Genomic DNA, 17,902 nt, shown 5'->3' on the forward strand with positions numbered 1-17,902 from the left:
CTGTGACCCTAGGTTTTAAAGAACAATTCTTTTCCAATCTTAAATGAAATATTGGAAGAGATTCCAATTACATTTTACTTTCATTGTAAATACCTCATCTTTATTGCCCATCTAGTTCCACATGTTGACTTCTTTAATATTTCATATAGATATTTCTTTAATGTAAATACACATAATTAATATTTTTCAAGATAATTTAGGACTTTTACTTCAACTTGTGGCTTTCACCTACAACTTATAAAACATTTAAAACCCATGTCCTTATCTACTGCTACACTAATAACTCTCACAAAAAAGTATTGCCTATTTATCCATACAACTCACTTTCACTATCAGGCGCTGGTCAGACCGCAGTTGGAGTACTGCGTGCAATTTTGGGCGCCACACTTCAAGAAGGATGTGGATAACCTGGAGCAAGTCCAGAGAAGGGCCACTCGTATGGTCAAGGGCTTGCAGGCCAAGCCCTATGAGGAGAGACTAGGGCACCTGGACCTCTTCAGCCTCCACAAGAGAAGGTTGAGAGGCGACCTTGTGGCTGCCTATAAGTTCATCACGGGGGCACAGAAGGGAATTGGTGAGGTTTTATTCACCAAGGCGCCCCCAGGGGTTACAAGAAATAATGGCCACAAGCTAGCAGAGAGCAGATTTAGACTGGACATTAGGAAGAACTTCTTCACAGTTTGAGTGGCCAAGGTCTGGAACGGGCTCCCAAGGGAGGTGGTGCTCTCCCCTACCCTGGGGGTCTTCAAGAGGAGGTTAGATAGGCATGGGTCATCTAGACCCAGCCCTCTTCCCTGCCTATGCAGGGGGTCGGACTTGATGATCTATTGAGGTCCCTTCCGACCCTAGCATCTATGAATCAACAGTAGAAAAAAACCCAGTCTCATAAAAACCAACATGTACATCATGCAGCGTAAGAATTTAGTCTTGAAAAATAAAATTACCTTCTGCTACGCATTGCCTGCCATTCCCTTTGTAACCAGCAATGCAACTGCAACAAAACCCATTTGAATAGTCTTTGCAAACAGCATGAATGGAGCACTGATGGCGGTTGTTAGCACAGGTCTGTTGGACATCTGTATTGTAGCGGAATACTGTAAAAAGAAAAAAAAAAAAAACAACCATTCACTCTTCCCATAATATATTAAAAATGTAGGAGAAAAAATTTCAGAATAAAGCCAGCTAGAACGTGCTACTGTTATAAGGGTGTAGGTTGTAGCTGTATTGGTCTAAGGACATAGGCAGAGAAGGTTCTTTGGGACCAAATTAAAGAGCTGTAAAAACTAAAAAGTTGGAAAAATAGATATCAGATTCACCCAAAAAACCTTGTTTGCCTATTGTTATAAGAATTTCATTAAGTAAACTTCAGAATTCCATTAAGCCTATTTAATCAGGTCCTGGGAATAGCAAACAATAGCAAAAATATTTTACTTGCCTCGCAATATGTCAAATATTCCTAACAAAAGAGTCAGAGCCTCAACAGCTACATGTTAGCATAGTTACTTGAGTGGAGATGTAACAATCTACACCGGGGTGAGCCACCCTTTGCAAATGTGAGCCGCACCACAGGCCATCATTCCCCTCTGGCGGCTCCAACAGTGAGCAGAGCCTGCAACGAGGAAAAGCAGACCACCATGTGGGCTAAAACAGCCAGAGGGGATCAGTGCACCATTAGCAAAACATGAACAAGATCTGGCTAGGGAAATGGAGCACCTTTAGTAGAACGCAGACTGGATCAGGACTTCACAGGCTGTATTCAATCCCTTTGCATACCACATCTGGCCTGGCGGCCATAAAATTCTGATCCCTGATTTACACCATCTGACAATTTGACCACCTGAAACTAAACATGAGGAAAACCTCTTATAGGTTTTGTTTTCCAAACAGTACTGAAGTGGCTCTCTATGCACTCATGGTCAAAACCCACCTCTATACTCTTCCAGCTCACAAGTGTAACAACTCCTGTGTCTGACTTCAAGGAGCACTCTGAGTCTTGGCAGTCAAATAATTAGTGTCCCACACCAAGTCACTTTTTGTTTTCACAGTCTAAAAAAATTAGCATTGCTAATATAGTGCTTTTACCAAAACCTGAAATGGGTAGCCTTCTATAGCAGTATCATTTATACTATTTTCCAGCTTTCTCAAATCATTTGTGCTCAGCAAAAGATATTAAAGACTAATATACAACTAACACAATACTATAACTAATCAGATCCACATGGAATTTCAGAGGATGAGGCCAAATGTATGAAGCTTTTCTGGGAAGCAAAAGAAAGCTTTAATCAATGGTTTAGAAACACGTGCCCTTCACATGCCTCCCCATGGCTCCTTCACTCATATGGTCTCAGGACCACCTCTGATGGGCAAAGTACAGTATTTACCTGAATCCAAGACAACCCTCATGTATTTTCCATATAAAGAATCTAATAATTGGAAATTTGTCTTAAATTTGTGCCCCCTCTCCTCCCTGCTCACAACTGCTACAGTGGGGAAAGCAGTGGCAGGCTGTCAGGCAGTGGGGCCAGCGGAGGGTGCCAGAGCGGGAGGGTAAATGGCAGTGGGGGGGAGGGAAGGCAGAGATGACTGAAGGGGAGGAAGAGAGGCTGCAGGGGGGAGAGGAAGTGGGGCAGGTGGTCAGGGACTGAGGTTCCAACTCTGGCCCTGTCAAGGTTGGAGTCAGAGCCGCAGCAACCACCTGCTCCCCTGCTGCCTAGTATTCAAATCCAAGATGAGAGGATTTTCCCCCCTATGTTAAGGGGGGAAAAAAGCCTCTTCTCTTCTTGGACTTGAGTAAATACAGTATGGATTATATGGAGGGACAACCAGGAGTCAAAGTGGAAGCCACAATAAGGTGTAGAAGATGGGGTGGCTGGGAAAAAGCAGGTCCTGCAATACAAATGGCCTTACCAATCCCTGTTTCATCAAACTCTTCCACATCTATAACTTGGGGTTCCTGCTGGTAGAACCTCTGGACTTGAAACGGGTCAGGTGGTGTTTTCCCAGTGACGAAATCTGCCTGACGATTGAGAGAGGACTCTATTGGAGGGATCCCAGTTACAACTGAAGACTTCAAGTCTTCTTCTGTAGCTGACTGAGGAACTCCATAGGAAATATGCTGTTGATCGCCACCTTTTCTGTGAACATCATATGTTACATGTTGTTGGCCTGTTTCAGCTGAGTTATGGTATGATACAGATGGTTGTAAAGTCACCTCTTGATATTCTTCATAGTCATTATACTCCAAACTTTCTGGACTGCTGCTGACTTTGGCAGGCAGGATGATAGATGAGCTACCAATCTCAAACACCCATACTCCAGGCTTTCCAATATTGCTGCTTCTACAAGAAGACAATACATTATAAACAATGAGTCAAGTAAATACTACTAATCATTATCATTATGTTAAGTTCTGAGAAAAAAATCTCAATACTTGATTCTATGCTCTGCTGACAGATACCAAGAAAACTGGCTGAATGTACATTTTGCATGTGGCACAAGACAGCTACTACTTATTCAGCTCTAGAAAATACACTTTGGCATAAACTACTGCAATTTTGGCCCATACTGACAATTTGTTTACTCTGCAGAGACACCCTTCTCCTTGGGCATTCATTTGAAGGCAAGGAGGGGTGTGAAGCAGGGTGGAAAAAAAACTTGGTGTCAGGGGGACCATATCTACCTTGACAGTGGCTGCTTGAACTTTCTTAATTGCTCCTTTCCTACTTGCCTTTTGACATTTATTTCTATATGGAAGATTTTCCAGAAGGGAGTGTATAAAGTCAGGCTCCTAAGCAAACGGGACTGAGCATGCAGTGGTTCCCACTAAAGACAATGGTAGCACAGACTGCTAAAAAAAGCCAAAATCTTTATAATCTTCAAATGTGTTTTTATGTATGAAAATTCATTAAGTCAAACAATGCAAGTGCAGTGAGACCTTTGCAGCCATGATTTTCAGCTTATAAAAAAAACTGCTAAAGATTTTAACTGTGGGGTTTTGTTTTGTTTTGGTTTTTTTGTTTTTTGTTTTTTGTTTTTTGTTTTTTGGGGGGGGGGGGGGGGTTTTTTTTTTTAAAAAAAAAACCTGTAAAGATTTTTACTTTGGGGTTTTTTTTTTTTTTTGTTTTTTTTTTTTTTTTTTTTTTTTTTTTTGTTTTTGGGGGGGGGGGGGGGGAGGATTTACTCTATTAAAATAAGTAAATACGAATTAAAGACCAAACCAAAAATGAAGCCATACTTGTACAGGCTTCTGATGGACTCTTCATCATGAGCAACTATGTTGTAGGATCCCAGTTTTTCCCAGAGTAGGTAGTTTGTAGACGCCTGACTAAAGCCAACAGTAGCAGCAATCTTTTCCTTGGCATTCTTGGAGTGTGTACTCCAGAACTGCAAACCATCTTCTGGATAAAGGAAAACAGCATAGGAACTGGAATCAGAAGAGGCTAAAACAGCCTGGAATGTGTTTCTCTGTAGGGAAGATTTAAATTCCATTTACTTATGGAAAATATTCAAGAGTAGACAAAAGGATGACACTTTATAAATCAAAGTCAAGATTTGGATTTAAGCAGGAGGTTGTGCATGATACAGCACTTAAGAAATTTGTTTCAATGCATGGTACTTCAAACAGATTCATGTTTTGCAAAGACTGACTGTGATGACTAAACAACACCAAAACAAATCTTCCTTACTGCATATAAATTGAAGGTGATCTAAAAAACACATATAGGATACAGGTTTCCCTTGATTTATGTGGGTTCTTTATTTTTGCTCTTATGTGATGAGCATATTTTGACCCATAATTTATTATATGAGAGGTAAATTCGCTCTTACAGGATCAGCAAGTAGGTAAGTCTGCGGAGGGAGGAGAAAGGGCCATGGCCCCATTCACCCCAGCCCTGGCTGCAGCAGTCCAGGGAGCAACCAGTGCCAGCTGCCTGCAGCCATTGGGCTGCACCATGCCTCCCCTGTCCCACCACACCTGGGCTCTGGGTTGAGTGCTGTGCCCTGCGCCGCCCGGGGTCCACTTGTCCACACTCACCTCTGCTCCTAGGCTGCACCGTGCCCTGGTGCAGGCAGCTGGTGTCAGCTGCTTCTGGGGCCACTCCAGCACAGAGCCCCGGGGGCGCAGCACTCACCCCGGCCCCAGGAGCAGCCAACTCCAGGTGCCCTGCACCTCCTGAGGCTCTGCCGGTCCCCACTCGCCCCAGCCTGTGCTGAAGGGGCTGCCGGGGAGCAGCTGACACCAGCTGCCTGCACCAAGGCACAGTGCAGCCCAGCTGCTATAGGCAGCTGGAGTTGGTCGCTCCCAGGGCAACTGCAGCCAAGGCTGGGGTAAGTGTCACTCTGTTCCCTCTGGTTTGCTGCCTTGCGCATTCCCGGGAGCAGCACCCTTCCCTGCTCCCCTTTCCTAGTCCCAGCCTCACTCCCTCCCTCCCTGCCATGGGAACCTATCCCTATTTGTTACATTATAAAGTGGGTTCACTTTATGCGAACTGTGTGATGTGCCTGTGACTCTTGTAACTGGCATCTTAAAATGATAGAAGTACTTGCACAGACTAGAATATCTAATGCTGTACTTCTACAAAATGAAGCAATAAAGGCTTGGTTTTCAGATGAGAACGATCTTACATGGCTTAAGTTATCTGATACCACACACAATTTCCAAGTATCACATCTGTTGCAATTAGTTTTCAAAGGCTCAAATCCCAGCTAAAGTTCACCACAGAGATTTAAAATAACTATAGCAAGCAAACATAGAAACTGCCATTTTAAATTTAATGATGCACATTGCATAAGCTGCTCTAGTGCAATCCATTTCAAGATAGCTTGGTCCAACATAGAGGTAAAGAAATCCAAAGGATGTGATGATTTGGGGATAATATAGGATCTCTCTTCGGTCCCTGCCAACCAAACAGACTGTTCCTTTTATAAAACTCAACTGATACTAGATCAGGAGTGTCAAAGTCATCCAGGCTGGATTAAGGTTGCTGGGCTCATCTGCAGGCTGTACTGGGATAGACTACCTGTGCAGCACCTGCAGTGCACACTGGACTCAGGGTTCACTGTGCATACAGCATATGGGGCTGATGCGGGGTGTGTGCTGCCTGTGTCATGTGGGTGGGAACCCACGCTGCAGATAGCACAAGGGGTCAGTCCAGGACGCCGCATACAGCCTGCTCTTTTAGACTCCCTGTGCCACATGCAATGCTGGGTTCAGCCCATGCATCATGGGCAGTGCACACCCCATGCTGGCCCCACATATTGAGTGCCAATGAGCCCTGAGACCAGTGTGTGCTGCATGCACAAGGGACAGGGGGTCTAGGGCGTGGGCAGGATATGGCACCCTGCTGGACCAGCTCTGCATGCCGGCTCTGGCATGGCCTGATCCAGACAGGACCTGGAGACAGTGTGCAGCACCAGTCAGGTGCTGCATGCAGAACACGTAGTGCAGTGTCCAGCCCGCTCACCTCATGTAGGGCCAGTTCAGTGACCTGCAGGCCAGATCATACAGATCTACAGATCCAGCCTATGGGCCGTATGTTCAACATCTCTATACTAGACCAAAAAATTCAAATGAAAGAATTCAAAGGTACCACAACAGACCAGATTCTGAGAAGACAGAGAATCAGAAGATCTGGTGGTACTGCATTAGATTCTATTCAATTAGTGTTTAGATCCAGAAAGAAGGGAAAGTATCTAATTCTCTCAGTGAGTTTTGATCTTAACTATTTATGCTCTGGACTGCCAAGCAGTAGGAGGATGTTGGAAGAATAGTATTCATTTATATGCAGAGAACTTCCATGCCATTACAATTACAGTTCCTGCTTGGGAAGTGCTCTTGAGAAGGCCATTTCCCTGTTCTTAGCTGTTCACTGCTGTCACAGTCTAGGCCCCACTATAAGCAATGTGGGTGCCATTGTTGTGCCCAGTCAAACACAAGACATTGATTTTTGACAAAATAAGACCCTGGCCTTGCAAAGATATATACATGTTAATAACTTTATGCTTTTTAAGTAGACCCACCCACGTGCTCAAGCGTGTTCAAAATATTTAGAAGAGGGGGTCTGATGGAGGGTTTATGGTCTTATAATAAAATACAAAGCCATGCCTTCATTAAGGGATTGGTAAAGAATTGACTAAGGAAAACTGGATGCATTGGTTTCTAACGAATGAGATGTGACGCACACCAAATTAGGAGGAAAAAAAATGATTATTCCCAATAACTAACAAATTTTAAATGCTGTAAAATTAAAAATTCCAAGCATATTTTTGTTAACTAAAATGTAAAAATATAATAGACTCAGTCCCTTCTCTCCCTGCAAGGGAAATTGTGTCCATTTCCAAATAGATGCAAGGAAAATATCCCAAAATTTTCCTACAATCATTTCATGATAAACTAAATTGCACGCACCACAATAATCCAGGCACGCCTCAGTTTCTCATGAATGCTATGCTAAGCAGATAAAACCAGGCAAAGAATTATTTAAAACACAAATATTTTCTCTTAGAAGTATAAAATATTACATTTATGTGGCATACAATTTCAATAAAATACGTATTTTACCACGTTTCTCGACAAACAAAAAGAAAGCCTGTTTACAAGCTGTAGAATGTAGACACTTAAAAGCAGCAGGCTGTGGAATTATTCTTCTATTAAACTCAACTTATAATGTATCGTAGAATTCTGCCCAATATTCACCTTGTCTTCCAGAACAGCATCTTCACTAGGAGTACGGTAAGGAGCCACATGTGCCCAGGTAACAATGACAACACTAATCGGATCAAAAGCAACCTCCGGAAAACCTCTTTGGATATAGCTGACAGCAAGCTGCAAGACATCAGGGGATGAATCTTCTCTATAAAACACCTTCCCATGTCCACTGGTAGTGTCCAGATCAGCCATAAAAGGAGCAATAGCCCCAAAACTTATTGGGAATCGACCAAGGTATTTTTCTTCTTTTGACGGTTTGTTCATTCCAATGATTCCATTAGTGGCAACCTAATACAAAGGATAAAAATTATAGAGGGTAGTAAGTAGTGTTCACATGACTGTTTCCCATCTTTGTGTTCCTCTTTACAATGTTTTGTTTCATTTTTAAACCTTCTGAAGTATTTCTAGTGTCCAGACACCTAGTAATCACTGAAGTTAAAGCTTTAATTTGTGCGGTAATTGAAGATTAACAGGCTTTTTACACGCAATTTACGGATTTTAGGCCTTGAGCTTCACATAGAGCATAAGTAGATGAAATTAACTGAATATTTTTCTCTATTAAGAGTAAGACGTTCAATAGCTATAATGCAAAGGTTGCCACAGCTCTCTCTCCATGTGGTCAACCTGTACATAATCAACATATCTCATAGATTTCAAAACACTGTGAAGCATTACAGGTCAAAACCCAGTATATTCAGATTCTCAAGAATGTTGTATGGATCCCTTACATCAGAGGTGTCATGCTTGCCTGGCCCCCCAGGTTGCATATGGACTAAGGGGCTTCTTGGGGTAGGGGGCAGATGCCAACCCACTTCTAGTGGCAGGGCGAGTCCTGCTGACACTCACCCACAATGGAGCTCCAGACCTCAGATTTTGGCAGCAGGTCCTGTTCCTGCTTGCCCTTTCCCCAATTTCCAGGCTCCACAGGTCAAATGACACAGCTCTGCAGGCCATGAGTTTAATACTGCTGCATTGGATGACAGAGTTGCTAGCTTTTTTGCAGTTATTCTTATGTAAAATGTTTTTAATAGAACAGTGCTACTCAGGATGGCAGGAGTAAAATTAATATTAAAAGTACAATTATTTAAAACAAATACTTAGGACAGTTAGTTTGTTGGCCAACTAAGTGGTCAAATTCTTACCCAAGTGGTGTTGTTGCACTGACTCCAAAAGAAGTACATTGATTTATACCACCTGAGAATCTGGGTTTGTCATAGCAGTCAAAATTCAACTTCTTATATTTTGTCTGCAACTTGCAGTGGCTGAAGAATTTGACATAAACTATGGATTTTGGATATATGGCCACTAGAAAGGCTATTTAGATAGCTGAAACATCATCAGGATAGAAGGTACCAAACTCATATAAATCAAAACTAGTCAAAACTTCAAGTAAACTACCTTTTCCTACCTCTAATCTTTAGGGTTAGGGACAGAAGTTAAACACAAACTGGTTTAAGTCAGTAGAAACTGGTTTAAACCTGTAACAGAGCATATGTTCTGCGCACATAAACTGGTTTCAAAATGGCTGAAACTGGTTTAAGATAAACCTGGTTGAATGTAGTATCAGCCTTAACTGATTTGAGTCAAACCAGTTTATAAAACTTCTGTCCCAGATGCCTTCCTGGTTCAAGTTCAATCACAATCCCTCAGTATCTCAGCACGCTTTCCAGCCCTGGGTGTTGCTGTGATCTCTGCTCCAGCAGAGAAAGGTTGGGGGGGGATGGGGGTGGAATGCCCCACCCCCAGGCAAACCCCAACTGGGGCCTGGAGCTAAACCCCTCTTCCCCTCAGTACAGAGTTGCCTTGCCCTGCTAAAAACTTACTGCTGGCTGTGACTGTGGACTACAAGTCCCAGAGGCACCTGGAAGCAGGAAGAGGAGGTGATTAGCAACCCTGCAGAGTCCTACTGTTGTGATTCTGGACTGCAAATCCCAGAGACATCAGGGGCTGCAGGAAGAAGAATCAAATACATAGACCATGCTGGCTATGTGCCAGATAGCCATGCTCTAGTTTCCCTCAGCTTCTGGCCTGAGCCACTGCAGGCATGTGGCTGCATTTCCTGAAGCAAAAGTGAATCTCTCCAGCTGTTTCTCAATTGAATCTCTGCAGTTTAGACTAACCTGCAAAGACTGAGTTGATTCAGCCTCTAGCTTTTTGACTGTCTGTACTTAGCCAAGATGCTTGCCATTGAACATTAATTTCCTAGTTTGTTCAAAACATTTGAGGTAACTGTCAGGCTAATTGACAGTTGTTAAATTTTCACAAAAAAACCAAACATTTTCACTTAAACATTACTTAATGTTTGGTTTCAAACAGTACAGAGAATAAAAGCCAGAGCATTTAAAAAAAAATTATCCTAAAAAAATTACCCTAAACTGACCTATCTAGGCTCACTTTGCAGAGTAAGCCAAGTACAAATAACAAGATGCACTATAACTAATGAAAAGCTCTTCTTTTTAATTTCCCTAATTGATAACCTAATGTGTTTGTATTGATGTAGATAAAATGTTTTTTACAATATGGTTATATCTTCACTATCTTTTTTAATCTCATATGAAACCATGCTTAATATGAATGTGAATGAGTACAAGCCCTAAGATGAATACTGCTTTGTTTTATTAAAAGTAGTATCCTTACATAAAAAGGAAAAAAAGTGGCAAAAGGTGCTATCTAAAGACACCAGCTGCACCATTCATCTTTGCCTTTCATGATATAACCGCTTAAATTGTCACAAATGTTTTTAGCACTTTAAATTTCTCCATTATACAGATAGTTAAGTTACATTTATGGTCAGTAGTAAAACATATCACACAGTATTTATATAAGTATGTCTCAATTGGCTGGAATGATTTATACAGGACAATCCTGCCTTGAGCAGAGGGTTAGACTAAGTGACCTCTTGAGATCCCTTCTAGCCCTACATTCCCACGATTAGTCATATAGGGGCAGGAAAAGAAAGAAAGCAACCCCGAATACTTCTACAGAGTCAAAACTTCACACAAGCAGGGGATTTTTTCAGTGTAATTATTGGATATCATGAGAACATTAGGGAATTTGGGATAATTAAATAACAAAAGGGAATTTGGGATAATTTAGTTTGTTTATATAATTGAGTACCAGTATAGTTAAAGCAGCAAATTTCCTAAACTAGGAAGGCCAAAATTAATAGTATCACTTAAAACATGTTCACAGTTGAAACTATATACAAACTGACTTATACTCCATTAAAGGACTGTAACCCCTCCTCAAAAGAGTGAAAAACCCTATCAGAACCCTCTAAATTAGAGCCCCCTGTAAGTGTTATTCTAGTTCTTAAAGGCCCACCTCTGGAAACTATATTATTAACAAAACTGCAGTCCCCTTGATTTACCCCTGATTTGCTATAACACTCCTGAATATCCTATTTAGACAAGGACTTAGAATGTGCTAGTAGTCCAGGGGTGCTCAACTTCCGGCCCACAGGCCATATCCAGCCCAGGGTATTCAGCCTTCGGGGATCCCCACAGGTCAGGAAATTTGGCAGCAGGGGAGCAGTGGCAATTAATAACCCTCCTCCCTGCCAATAATTGAGCTCTGTGTGCCCAGATGCAGCCCCTCCCTCCCTATGCATCTCGCTTGGGGCCATGTAGCCCGCTTACAGATGGATTGAGGTCAGGTCACTCCCTGCCCCCCTGCACAGCCAGATCAAGCAAGACCCAGGCAAGACACAGGCCCTTCCCATGTCCCTGCCTCCACCATGACCACACTCACATATATGATTGTCCACCACCACCCAATACTGAAGAAAAATAAATCAAAACAAATTCAAACCCTTGACAGACGGCCGTGCCCTGAAAGAGGAGGCCACAGGCAGCCACAAACATCCCCGTTTTCCTTGCCAGCATCATGTACAGCCCCAGAGACACAACAAAAGCCTCTGGGACTGCTGGCTTCTTTGTGCTCAGGCCTCAATGGTCTCAGCTGCCCCCCTCTGGGGTTCAGCATGCCACACCGAGGCCTGCACCTTTCCACCCCGGAGCCTTGCCACTAGTCCGACTGGTTCTAGGGCCCATGGCAGCTTCCATATGTCGTGGTGAAAATAATAAAAATTCTTGCACACCCCTGTCCAGGGCACACACCTAGCTTTGAAATGTACAACCGTCTTGCCCAGGACTCAGCAGACAAGCCCCTAAACCACACACCAAGGGCAACACCCGGGCCTTTCCCATGTCCCTGCCTACACCATAACCACACTCACATACATATATGTTTGCCCACCACCACCCCACATGTAAAAACAAAACAAACAAAAATATTCAAACCCTTGACAGACAGCCATGTGCCCTGCAAGAAGGTGCTCCCCACCCAGCATGGCTTCGTCGCAGGTAGGTCTTGTTTTACCAATCTCATCTTCTATGACCAGGTAACTTGCCACATAGATAAGAGAGAGGAGGTCAACATTGCATACCTAGACTACCAACAGGCCTTTGATCTGGTATCCCATATTGTTCTCATGGGAAAATTGGAGGATTATGGGCTTAACTGCTTGACAGTTAGGTGGGTAGGAAGCTGGCTAAGGCATAGGACCCAGAGCGCTCTAATGAACTGTGTTGTCCTGGCAAGAAGTAGCCACTGGTGTCCCTCAGGGGTCTGTGCTTGGTCCAGTGATTTTCAACATCTTTATCAATGATTTGGATGCGGCGGTGAAGAGCTCACTGGCCAAGTTTGTGGGTGAAACTACGTTATGGGGGAGCATGGTCACACTTGAAAATAGGCTGCAGATACAGGCGAACCTAGACAGGCTGGCAAGTTGGGCGGATCGGAACCAGATGAAGTTCAACATACTGAGAAGTGTAAAGTGTTCCATCTGGGGATGAACAATCCCCAATATACTTATAGGCTCAGTGGCACCAAACTGACTAGCACCATGACTGAAAGGGACCTAGGCATAATAATAGACCATAGTATGAATATGAGCCATCAGTGTAATGCTGTAGCTGGCAGGGCAAACAGTACTCTGGCATGCATCAACTGATGCATCTTAAGCAAAACAAAGGAAGTGATTCTTCTGCTTTACTCAGCATTGGTGAGATCACAGCTGGAGTACTGCATCGAGTTCTGGGTGCTGCACTTCAATAAGGACATGGAGAGTCAAGAGAAGGGCCACACATATGATCAAAGACTTGCAAGGCAAGCCATGCAAGGAAAGGTTGAGGGACCTGGGACTCTTTAACCTAAAAAAGAAAGAGAAGGCTGAGAGGGGACTTGGTAGCAGCTTACCACTATATATCAGGTGAATACATCAAGGACTCAGAGAACAACTGTTCACCAGGGCACCCTTGGGGAAAACCAGGAGTAATGGCCACACATCCTGGAAGACCATTTCAGGCTTAAAATTAGGAAAAACTTCAGTTAGGATGTCTAGACTGTGGAATAAACTCCCTCCAGAGATAGTGCAATCACCTACCCTGGAAATCTTCAAGAGGAGATTGAACCGTCACCTTGCTGGGGTCACCTGACCCCAGTTGTCTTTCCTGCTTGGTGCATGGGGCTGGACTCAATGATCTTGCAAGGTCCCTTCTAGCCCCTTACAAGCTATGAATCGCTCCTCTGTACAGTCAAATACAGCCCTACTTCAGCCATTGCCGTATGGCTACCACTACTACCCACCACACATCTGGATCAAGGCTGGGCCACCTTCCCCACTGCAGCTGGATTGGGCCCCTGCCATGCCCACTGGCCAGGTCTGGCGTTGCCCATCCAGCCCATGCGGCAAAAAGGTTGAGTGCAACTGTGCTTACCTACTGGGGAGGGGAGTTGTAAAGAAGACAGAATAACATGACAAGGTGTAACAGGGAACCCTGTCATCTTCTCACAATGGAAGAAGAGGAGAGGGGAACAGACCCCCTACGGGATCCAGACTGTGGGGACTCACAGGGGAAAGGGGTGCAGTGAGCACCTCGCAAGAGACTCAAGGCTGGAGGCCAAGAGCTGCTAAGGTGATGGGGAGGGCTGCAGGGCAAGAAAAACCAAACAGTTCATTAGGCTGGGCAGGGACACGGTAGCCTATCTTCAGGGCCAGCAGCCAGCTAAATGGAAGGGACAGGGCTTGCCTACATATAACCCCAGTCACTAAGCTAAAAATAGGCCTGCAGGTGGCAGGGAAAGAAATGGAGGACAGAGTTGACTGACAGTGAAAAGGAGGTACCCTGGGGCTGGGAGGAATAAAGGCAGCTCCTTGTGAGGGTGACAACTGTTATGGCCCCGAGGGGTTTGTAGCTGAGCTATAACTAGGTGGTTAACTTTTTGTGTTCTGGTTTTTCTCCTATGTATTAAAGTTTAAGAACAGAGCACTGGAAGTGGCTGTAGGGGCAGAAGAGGCCATGAGCGAAGTACCTGGCAGGCACCCTCCATTGCAGGACTGAGGACAGAGAGCCAGAGCCCACATCAGTAGATCTGGGTTGAGGGGTCTCAGCTAGAGGAAAAAGAGGCTGAGGTCAAAAAGGATGAAGCCTGGACAACGGTTGGGACCTAAAGGACCCAGCATTAGGTCAGTACGCAGAATGAGAAAGGGCACATTTAGACATGCATTTAAGCACAACTAAATTTAATGTGCATTAAGATAATTTGTCAGGTGTCTACACGTGCAGAGACTTGGCACTAACTTTAATGTGCTTTAACTAAATGCACCTAAATTCACCATTCTTAATGCACATTAAGTGCACACATGTGTAGATGTGTGCCCTTAGTGCATATTAAATTAAGTGAATGCATATTAATGCATCTTGTGTAGACATGCCCAAAGAGTCCCAAAAAGGGGCAGGTGGAGAACCATCAGTGAGGCATGGATGCAGCTTGGGGGCCTCAAGGAGGGCATTATAACAGCCTGAAAGCACCCTCGAAAGGACTACCCTGGTCCCAACAAGAGCTTCCCTCCACATATACTGGTCACCAGCAAATTGTGGCAAGCAAGGAGATGGAGTGGGTTGGGGTAGTACTGATGAGAAGAGGCGGGAATAAAAGCCTGGCCTGTGTCACACAAGGGTATCACAGGTTGAAGGTAATGTACTTTATTTACCCCAGACTCTTCAAATACAGTAGTCCAGTCCTCTAAAACTTTAGTCCAGAGAAAGCTTCAGGAAAACAAAGCAACACCCCATTAACTAGACAATGCCCTAATCCAGGATCTTTTACCATATCAACAGCACTATCTGTGGAATAGTATCAGATTTCACTCTGAATGCTGATAAAAGTGCTAATTAGCAATAATAAAATCACACACTGGAAAAGCTGAAAAGCTGCTTCATCCAGATCTGATAAAAAAAACCAAGTACATAGTTTAGTTACATCAATAGATATGTAACCTGCAGGACAAATTACACCCCTTCTCCCACTTGACACTGGTAGACTCCTCAGAGACATAGCTGCAGTGTTCCTATCTACTGCCAGTTTGTGGCACGTTGCAGATGCTACTTGATACAAACTGCAAACAAGAGAAATGACAGAAATGACATAAGAAAATCTTCATGGCAGAAGAGTAATTATCTAGAGGGTAAATGTTAAGTAATCATCACTCAACACTAACCTATCCGTCCAGTTACAGAGAAAGAGACAATGCACTATAATCCATTCTGGCCTGCAGTCATGTCAACACTACTACAGAAATAAATAGGAAAAACAGGAGATGGATCCAAGGAAGTTGGTATGGACACTTGTCCAACATCAGAAGGAGATCAACAAACAAAGCCAGTGCCCATATTCTATGCATTATACACACTATGGAAATGTGTTTGGGTCTCGAAGTTAGGAATACAAATGCATAAGCATACATGTTTGAGAATTTGAAACCTCCAAGAATTCAAACAAACTAAAGTGGTTCAGAGAAGGAGTGACAATATCCCTCCTCTCACCTGGAATACCCTGCAGGTGGGGTGGGTAGGGCATTCCTGGGGGTGGAAATGTGGGTTTGAACCCCTGCAGGCAGGGAAGGAATTTGAACTGAAATCTCATAAATATGGAATGAATGCTCAAGTCACTAAAGTACCGATAAGAGTCCAGCATTGCGTCTTACTCCTTCTCCATGGCCTTCTGAAAAGAAAGTGGGGGGAGGGGTCTTCCTTCAGCCCAGAGTAGGACATGTAAGCCACAAAGACAGAGGGTAGTCAGCTTTTTCTGCTGGAGACCTGGGGGGGTTCTCCCTGCTGTGCTGCCTGGCTCTTGTGAATCCCAAGTGAGACATTTAAATTTGTCCTCACACACTGCAGAGAACTCAAGCACCTACCTGCCGACCAGGCGCGCATGCACACACACATACAGCATAAAAGTGGTACTTAGCTGGAACCAGACATGATAGAGACAGAGGAGCCTGGCAAGTAATATGAAATGTAGATGCAGTATGGGTAAGCAATTCTGTGCCATTTCCCATACTGCTTGCAAACCCAAAGCCTCCACAACTTGATTTGTGATGAGAATCTTCAATGAAATCAGACACAATTCTGTATCACTTAGTGATTTAATCAGAGACTTGACATGAAATAAAAAAGAGAACCACTCTGGAGGCTGGGTTTAATGAATTAAAAACAAACAAACAACCCACCTTACACCATATGTAGTTCCCATAAAACACAGCACAGCCCCAAGCTTGGCTGTAGCCAGCTGAGTTTTCAGTCAAATGCAACTTCCAGGGCACCCCTGTGAGGTGTGCAGCCTGTCTGATAACAAGACCGGATGCTATTGCCACTCAGGCAACCTGCCAAGAAATTAATTCCAGCCACTGAAAGGGGTGGGGAGGGTTAACCCCACAGGGGGATTTAAACATTTTCCTTTTAGAGAGGGAGGAAGGAAGGAAAGCAGAAGAATGAAATAACAAGAAGGCAGGCAGGAGAAGGAAGGAAAGAAGGAAGGGCGGGGAGGGTGGGCAGAGTAGCCGGGCAGGCAGCCGCTACAGCCCCCTTGGAGCCTGCCTGCCCTGAAGGCTGCAGCTGCACAGCACGGTGCCCCACCCGGCCCGCACTGCAAGGGAGGTGACGGCAGAGCCCTGGAAGTGCAGCGGGGAGCTGACCTCCAGGGCTGCGTCGTCCCCGGCTGCCGCTCCGCATGGCCCAGCTCCGAGAGGAAGGGAAGGAGCAGCCAGCCACAGTGTCCGGGCCCAGCCAGCACCAGAGGCCCCCACCCCATGGTGCTCCACCCTGCGCAGCGGCTCGGAGCAAGGCTTTAAGGACAGGCCGGGGTGCTGTGACTGGGGCAGATGCAGGAGGGGTCCTCGCTTTGCATGTGCAGGGCACCACATTAACAGCCCCCTGAGCAGTCATCGGGGCAAGAGCTCCCAAGACACCAATGCAAGGGGCAGCATCACAACTCCAGTTCCAGCCCTGAATTTTCCCAAGTTTGCTCAGGTGCTTTTCTGTCCTGTTTCTGACATGCGCTGCATCACCCCCGCCGCGTGAAAGTGCCACTTAGCTGGAACCAGACACGATAGAGGAGCCTGACAGGTAATTGGAAATGTAGATGCAGTCCGGGTTGGCGATTCTGCGCCCTTTCCCATACTACTGGCACACCCAAAGCCTCCACAACTTGATTCATGATCATAAGAAACCACTGAAATCCGACACAACTCTATATCACTTAGCAGTGAGTTGATCTAAGACTTTGTACAAAAAAAAAAAAAAATGAGAACCCTGGACGTTGGGGTTTAATGAATTAAAAACCCACCAAACCCACCATACACCACAGGTAGTTCCCATAAAACACAGCATGGCCCCAGACCTGGCTGTAGCCGTCTGAGTTTTCAGTCAAATGCAACTTCGAGGGCACCCCCGCGGGCTGATAACAAGACGGGATGCTATTGCCACTCAGGCAACCTACCAAGGAAGTAATTGCAGCCACTGACCTGGGGGCGAGATGTTGTAAAGCTACGGGATGATTTAAACATTTCCCTTTTGGAGAGGGAGGGAGGAAGGGAGGGAAGCAGAAGAAAAAAAGAAAGAAGCCAGGCAGGAAGGAAGAGCAGGGAAGCAAGGAGCCACTGCAATCCCTCGGAGCCCGCCCCAAAGCTGCGAGGCCCGAGCGCTGCTGCCCCGAAGGCTGCGACTCACGTGCACGGAGTGGAGGGCGGAGCCGTAGAAGTGCAGCGGGGCGCTGAGCTCCAGGGCCGGCGAGGTCACGTCGTCCCCGGCTTCCAGCTCCGCATCGCCGCCCTCCGACCCGAAGGGCAGG

General features: G+C 45.0%; 1 protein-coding gene across 1 annotated transcript in view; it reads right to left on the reverse strand.

Annotated features, from left to right (window-relative positions):
• The window catches only part of NID1 (nidogen 1), a gene marked incomplete at its 5' end in the record, with an annotated part of 85,694 nt that extends 67,796 nt beyond the window's left edge, over nt 1–17,898 (reverse strand). Inside the window, 5 exons of the mRNA XM_014523801.2 lie at nt 945–1,094; nt 2,908–3,338; nt 4,235–4,464; nt 7,697–7,996; nt 17,782–17,898. Coding sequence (XP_014379287.1) covers nt 945–1,094; nt 2,908–3,338; nt 4,235–4,464; nt 7,697–7,996; nt 17,782–17,898 — 1,228 coding nt within the window. The remainder of the gene's footprint in view (nt 1–944; nt 1,095–2,907; nt 3,339–4,234; nt 4,465–7,696; nt 7,997–17,781) is intronic.
• Nucleotides 17,899–17,902: the final 4 nt, after the last annotated feature.

Source organism: Alligator sinensis, unplaced genomic scaffold (assembly GCF_000455745.1).
Source record: "Alligator sinensis unplaced genomic scaffold, ASM45574v1 scaffold93_2, whole genome shotgun sequence".
Classification (NCBI taxonomy): Eukaryota; Metazoa; Chordata; order Crocodylia; family Alligatoridae; genus Alligator; species Alligator sinensis.